Source organism: Jaculus jaculus, chromosome 1, assembly GCF_020740685.1.
Source record: "Jaculus jaculus isolate mJacJac1 chromosome 1, mJacJac1.mat.Y.cur, whole genome shotgun sequence".
NCBI lineage: Eukaryota > Metazoa > Chordata > Mammalia > Rodentia > Dipodidae > Jaculus > Jaculus jaculus.
Genome location: NC_059102.1, coordinates 72284880 through 72292089, shown reverse-complemented (window position 1 = coordinate 72292089; position 7210 = coordinate 72284880). Strand labels below are relative to the sequence as shown.

At 44.8% G+C, this 7210-nt stretch overlaps 1 protein-coding gene across 7 annotated transcripts in view; it reads left to right on the top strand.

Annotated features, from left to right (window-relative positions):
• Positions 1-619: 619 nt before the first annotated feature.
• The window catches only part of Tle1 (TLE family member 1, transcriptional corepressor), a 108561-nt gene continuing 101970 nt past the window's right edge, over positions 620-7210 (top strand). For 5 of the 7 annotated variants that reach the window (XM_045152136.1, XM_004653078.2, XM_004653075.2 and 2 more), the window contains exons 1-4: positions 620-786; positions 1515-1615; positions 2975-3038; positions 3147-3191. In XM_045152136.1, the coding sequence (XP_045008071.1) occupies positions 763-786; positions 1515-1615; positions 2975-3038; positions 3147-3191 (234 nt within the window). In that variant the 5' untranslated portion in view covers positions 620-762. The remainder of the gene's footprint in view (positions 787-1514; positions 1616-2974; positions 3039-3146; positions 3192-7210) is intronic. The other 2 variants (XM_045152146.1, XM_045152127.1) reach the window with 1 other exon arrangement.

The window sequence follows — 7210 nt, the reverse complement described above, 5'->3', positions numbered from 1 at the left end:
TGGCCCCTAGGACGGCCGGGGAAGGAGCCCGGGGGAAGGGTGGCGCAGCGTCCTGATGCACCCGGTGCGCGGGGAGCAGCAGCAGGCGGCGGCGGGACTGCACTTGGAGTAGGAGCCAGGCCAGCCCGGGAGCGTCGGTGCCAGCGCGGAGGACACCGCGTGCCGAGCAGCCTGACTCCCGGGGCGGGCGAAGCAGCCTGCCTCCCGGCGCGCCCTCCGCACTTTCCCCTCCTAGTCATCACGAGGTCCCCGGCCGATCCTGTGCTTCTGGAGCGGCGGGCGCGGAGCCTCTAATTCGACCTCGACCTCGCCACCTCCCTGGAACCGAAGACGTGGTCCGGAACGCCGCTGGGTTGGCTGTAGCTGGCGGCGCCGCGCCACCTGTACGGCTCCCGCCGCCGCGGTTGCGGGAACAGCCTGCCGAGATTTATTAGCCTGGGACGGGTGCCGGGAGGTGAGAGCTGCCGCGGCCTGCGGCCCCGAGGCCTGCCGGCTGCCCCGTGGTTGCCGCTCGCCGCGCATATTCCTGGAGGCCCCGCGATGTGGCCCTGAGGACGGGAGCCCTCACCGGCAGGAGCTGGAGACGCGGCCGGCGCGGAGTCGCCCGTGCGCCCACGGAGCGCGCCTGCGTGCGTGGCCAGCGCGCCTCAGCGCCCCGCGCGTCTGTCTGGCTTCCTTGCTTAATTTTCCTTGGCGGGATTAAAGTTGGAAATCAAGCCGAGGAGAGAGTTCGCAAACCAAGCCGCGGCTGTCTCCAGAGCGATGTTCCCGCAGAGCCGGCACCCTGTGAGTCGCGGGCTGCGTGGGTGGTGGGGAGGCGGCGGATTGAGGAAGGGCTTCTCCCGCGCGCCGGGGAGACGCGAGGTTGCCATAGCGGGATGAAGCCCCTCGGCCGGCGGCGCCAGGCGGGGAGGTCCGGGGCCTCCCATCCTGGGGTGGGGGGTGACCTGAAACTCAGTTTCTCCCTCCTTCGGGGTCCCCTCCTACTGGGCGGGCGTGGGGGTGGGAGGTTGGGTTTCTGTAGCGAAGACCTGGAAGGGTAGCGCCCCCCTTTGTTTCTCTTGTCGCCTGTTTACCCGTCTGTACGGACCCTGTTCTGGTGCCCCTCGAGGTGGCCCTGTCACTCCGGGAATGGGGAGTTTAAAGGGAGTTGTTTTTCTCTGGGGGGTCCCTGGAGGGGCGGGGGTAGTCTTTTTCTCTCCTTTGTGGGAAGGAGTAGCGACGACGACGACGATGATCTGGCCTCGGGGGTCCTCCCCAGGCTTGGATCAGCCCCGCTCCCTTCCAGCCTTCCAGCGCACTTGGCTTTTACCATCCACTCTGGAGGCCGGATTTGCTTCTGAGCCTCCTTAGAAGGTCCACACTTCCCCACTCCAAAGTGAGCCGTAAACAGTTTGGGTCTCCGTTTTCCAACTTTTTGTTTATGTCCCATCCATTTCTCCATTCGCTGACTTTCTGCTTTCTCCATCCGCCCACATTTCTCTCTCCTCGGTCCCTTTCGCTGGCCACACCAGACGCCGCACCAGGCTGCAGGCCAGCCCTTCAAGTTCACAATCCCCGAGTCCCTGGACCGGATTAAAGAGGAATTCCAGTTCCTGCAGGCGCAGTATCACAGGTGCGTGCTTGGCCGCTCTCGGCGGCGAGTGGTCACTTGAGGGGGGCCCTGTGCCTCTCCAGTCTGGTGGCTATTAGGTCGGCTGTACTTAGTACTGGAGTCCAGGCGGTGGCGTGTGAAGTCACAGTTAGGACATGTCACTCAGACTCTTTCTGGGCTCTTCCTGGCGGTCTTTTCTCTTGTCTCCTCTCATTGTTTCCCTTTTGCTTGTTTGCGGCTGTTTCAGGGAGTACCTTTTCTTGTGTTTCGGAATTGCGTGAGAACGGTCAATATTTGCACTTCATTTATTTGTTTTGCAACAGTCTGAGCTGAAACATTGGTTCAATCGAAGCCTTAGTTGTGGAGTTCAGGCCCAGAGAAGCAAAGCCATGTAGGAATCGCTGTTTGAAAGTCCATTAGGGAAGGCTATATATATTTAGTTGTGCCCATCTTTGGCGATTATGTTGGGGGGGGGGGTTCTAATGTGCTTCGGTCTTGTTTCTGGGTTTCTTTGAATAGACAGTGTAGGATGTAGAATCACATTTGTATTTATCTCAGGCATGCTTGCTTTATGTAATGATACTTCTTCAAAAGATTAATAAACGGAAAATTTTTGTAAGGTACAAATCCATAGTGAATGTTCCCGAAAGGTTATTTACCTTGCTTCTATGGGGTTTTGGCTCATTGGAACTAAGAAATTTATATAAAGACACTTTTTACATTAATGATTGAAAAAAAATAAACTAAAGCTTTGTTTCTTAGAAGTGAATTTTCTTATTTTGTCAGGGGCTTCCTGATTTTTAACCTTTAGTCTGTTTGTAGGAAATGTCTCCAGTGTTTGGGGCATACTTGCACACACTGTATTTACTGAACAAGGAGAACTTCATTACAGTAGCTACTTGTCATATTTTAGCAGGAATTTAACAAGCAAAGATTTTTAAAGGGATCAGCCATACAGAAGTGACTTTACCGATGAGATTTTCAAATCTGGCAACTGTTTACTTTGGCAAAGATGGTGCATCCTATATTGGATGAAGATTGTGTTAAGGTCAGATTTTGGTGCAGTGAACTCTGATGCACTGGAAGTAGGGGACAGATGACCACAAGGAGGAATCTGTTGTGACAGGGCTTTTCATTCTTGCTATCTCACCAGGTATGCACCAGGAGAAAAAGACTGGAGCTTGAATTGCTGTCTTGTATTGTTCACCTTATTCTTTCCCTTGTTAAGTACAAGGGTAGAGCTTTGGGGCATTTACCTACATAAGCTTATGACTTCTCCGAATGGGTTTTTATTTTTACTTGAACTGCAAAAAATAGATGAGGCAGATGTTAAACAAGTGACACAATGTTTACCTTAAGTTGCCTATTTTGTTTTCATAGCCTTAAATTGGAATGTGAGAAATTGGCAAGTGAAAAGACAGAAATGCAGAGACACTATGTGATGGTAGGTATCAAAGACTGGGCCTTTTTTTTTCCTTCTCATACAATAGCAAATATGTACTAATATTGCAAAAATGTGAGTTAATGAAATGCTTGATTCTTCTCTTTGCAGTATTATGAAATGTCATATGGATTAAACATTGAAATGCATAAACAGGTAAGCTTTAGTTCAATCTCAAGTTGAAATAAATCAGTTCATAGGATTTTACAATACTGGCTTTGTCTTCCTTCAGTCATGGCCTATGGGATTAGGCATTGCAGGCCAGTTTTTTACCCTCCTGTGAGTTGGTGGTAGTTCTGTGCAACAAGGATCACTTCTCAACAGTTACTGAAACCACGCAAGAGGTGCTTTGGAAATGTAAACTAGCCTTTTTGTAGGCAGACAGGAACTGAGGCTCACTTTGCTCTTCGGCCTCCTAGTAGATTTGTTCTCTTTAAAGCTATGGTGTATCATGTGGAGCTGCTGTAGTTCAGAGAAGTTTTGCGTGTTTTGGGAAAGAAATTGAATTTTTAGGGGCAAAGAAGTGTACTTAGAAGACTCTCTGGTCAGATTAAACAAGATGTGCTACTATGTTGATGTTCTTTCTGCTTTATGGCAGCACAAAGTGACACAAGATTAATGGCTTATTAGCAAACATCTTTTTTGAAAAAATTCTGAGTTGATGAAGGTTTGGAGGTGAAAAAAGCATTGTGTTATGGCCACAGAGTATGTTGGGAGTTGCTTTGGGTCCTAGTGGTTTTAAAAGCATGAAGAGATTAGTGACTGGAAAGCTCCAGCTATGACTATTGAGTTTGTAAGTTCCCATAAAATTCACACTTACAGCCACAATAATGGTGTATAAAAAGAGTATTGAGCTGGAACAAGACACTAAGGACCTCATAAGAGAAGAAAAGCTAAATGATTGCTCATTCCAAAGGACCCTCAATTGAGTAGTCATTGTCTGCCAAAAAAAGCATTAATGGTGGGGTATAAGTATTCTGGAGATATGCTGACGTTCACTTTTTCATCAAGATGCTGGTACAATAAGTCTTTTAAAAATCGATTGCCTCTTAAAAAATTATCATCAGATGGAGTTGCACAGTTGGACACATTTCAAAGTGCAACAATACAATTCTTATTTGATGTATATGTGCTATTTCATCTCAAACCCTTGTTTCATTAAATTAAAGAGCATGGCTGACCGGCTGGGCACAGTGGAGAAATTGATTAGTTCAGCCTTCAGATCTTCCTTATATTCAAACACTTTTCATTAAGCAAGTATGTTTCAGAGTGAATTCTGCTTTTGTAACTCTGTGCTCTTTGATTTTTAATTCATCATAGATTTCATAGTGTTAAGTTATTCTGTGTGTATATTAGATTTGTCCTCAAATCTGTGTTTGTAGAGAGCTAAGTTCATTAGTAATAAAATTGGGGTCTTTAAAAGTGCTGGCTTTACTCTGGTTTACAAAGTTGGTAGTTTATGTTAGGGTTGTGCCTTTGTTTTTGTGTGTTTCCATAGTTAGTGCCATATTGAGGCATTTGAACTTGTTGATAGTAAGTAAGATAAAAGATTTATGGCTGTGGTCTTTAGATCTGTTTAAGTTAATTATGTAAGTAAACTTGGCCTAGGGGTTCTAATCTGTTTCTTTTCAGTTAATTCCTAAGACACTTTTTTCTTTTCCTTTCTAACAAGTATTTTGAAAGAGTAAGAGGAGACTGAGCTTTTGCTTAAACCCATAAACTTTTACAAGGGAACACCGCCTCATACTGCCTGGGTGTGATGGTGTGATGCTATATATGCTTCTGCTAGTTTTTTGAGGAAAGCAAAAAAGAGGTGTGTAATTCATATGGGTACCTATAAAGTACATGGTGGGATAATCAGGCAAGATAAAGAGTCCAGGAGGGTTAATGAACCTGTTTTCTTAGAGTTTCTGTACTATGCTGTGTTGAGCATTAGTGAGTAAATACAGTCCACCGATATTTATGCATTAATATCCAGTGCTGTGCATGAAGAGCCAGTAATTTGAAAAATGTGAAAAGCTGAGAGATACCACATTCTTCATAGTAGACTATTAAGTCCCTGAAAGTTAGTTTATATTGTAAATGCTGACAGGACCCTTAACTGAAGTGCTGTGCATAGTCATGCTGTAATTCATTTTAAAGTGTTCTTACATTTGAAAAACATCCTTCTGAATGTCACACATTAATAATAAGTTCTGAGGAGGCATTTGGTACTGCTAGTAATCATAATTCTTATTAAAAACTGGTGACGTCTGGCCCCCAGGGTGTAGCCATGCTCAAATTGATGCTTTTTGCTGCCTGATCACCAGCAAGGCCTAAGTGCTCATTATATTGTAGAGAGGGCCTTTGGAGCTCTCATTAGATTTGACAGGAGTTCTCTCTAGGGGGAAACTGGGCATTAGCGAGACTCCTGACAGGCTGAAATTATTCCCGCTTTATGGCTTATAACCAAATGCTAGCTAGGCCTCATCAGGGGACACAAAAAATTGTCATTTCTGACAACATCTTTGTTACTGAAAAAAAATGCAGTGATGGGGAAACTCTCCATGCAGAGAGCTTTAATGCAGCTAAGATAGTCTCCAGTGTGACAACTGCCCTCCCTTCCCACCTTTCAATGATTTGTCAGGAGGAATGCGTTTTACAGAGCTCAATGTCAAATCTCACCACTGACTTTTCTGTTGGGAGGTTTTAAAGTAGAAGCATGTCCAAATCAAGAGTGGTATAATTGTGGTTTCCTTATTTAGCATGGTGCCTTCAGACCATGTTTTGTGTCCTATCAACACTTCCTCATAAAGCTTTCCCTTTACTTTCTCTGCTCAGCATTAGCTGGATAAGGAAAAGGAAGACAATTTTCCCTTAGGACATTTTACTAGATCCCTGTCTGTCCCATCTTTTTCCAGGTGGGCAATAAATCTAGCTATTTCTGAGTAATAGAGAGGTGGAATCAGGTGTGGTGGCACATACCTTTAATCTCAGCATTCAGGAGAGGTAGGATCACTATGAGTTTGAGGCTAGCCTAGGGTAACACAGTGACTTTCAGGTCCACCTGGGCTAGAATGAGACAGTACCTCAAGAATAAGACACACCTATAAAGAGTAGGTAGAATGAGTACATGAATTTTCCATGTTTATTTAAAGTTAAGTTACAGATCTAGCACTGAAAGGAAGGATGATACATATTTTTTTAAAAAATTAATTTTTATTTATTTGACAGAAAAGGGGGGAGAGTGGGCGCACCAGGGCCTCCAACCACTGTAAATGAACTCCAGATGTGTCCGCCCCCTTGTGCATTTGGCTAATGTGGGTCTTCGGGAATCAAACCTGGGTCCATTGGCTTTGCAGGCAAGCGCCTTAACTGCCAAGCCATCCCTCTAGCCCAGGATGATACATTTTTGATGATAGAGACATTATTGTTTTGGCTAAGTAAGGAGAAGCAGCTTAACATTTCAAAGCACCACATGATATTTCAAGGAAGTACAGTTGTCTAAGACCATATAAATTATGGAGTGAAACAGTTTTCACAATTTGAATGGGTGTTTTAAGTTTTTCTTAGAAAACAAGTTAATTTTTAGTAAACTTTCGCGTATATGTTTGTGTGTTTATATATTGGTGTTTAAACTATTTAGGTAGAAGCTGGTAGAGAGTCTTCTGAGTATTAAATACTTATATCAGACATTTACTGTTTTCCTATATAAGTTTTACTTTTGCTTTTTTTTCTTTTTTGATTTTTTTGAGGCAGAGTGTCATGTGTCTGAGGTTGTCTTCAAACTCACACATAGCAGGCACATCATGTACTGCTGAGGTTCGTTACCTCCCTTAGGACCTGAGATCCCTACTCCAAGTCAGAAGAATATCAGACCCAGAAATGACTGCTGGAGTGTAGGCTCTTTAGAGTTAAGCTCTACCAGGTGTTAATCACCTTGTAGTTTGAAGAGGGTAGCTGTCATCAAGATTGGAGTGGTCCCCAGCTTCATTTTCATCAGCCACACTTGTCCTTTGCAAGCATAATTTCAGAGATAAAGCTGGTGTATTTAAAGCCTAGTTTCTGAGGTGCAAGATTAGTTTTTTATTTATTTTATTTTTTTCTTTTTAAATCAACAAGTTGGGCTGATTTCTCAGTGTAACACTTGCTTTCCCAACTCTTTTCATTAGTTGGCTGGTGGCCAGTTTCTGTTG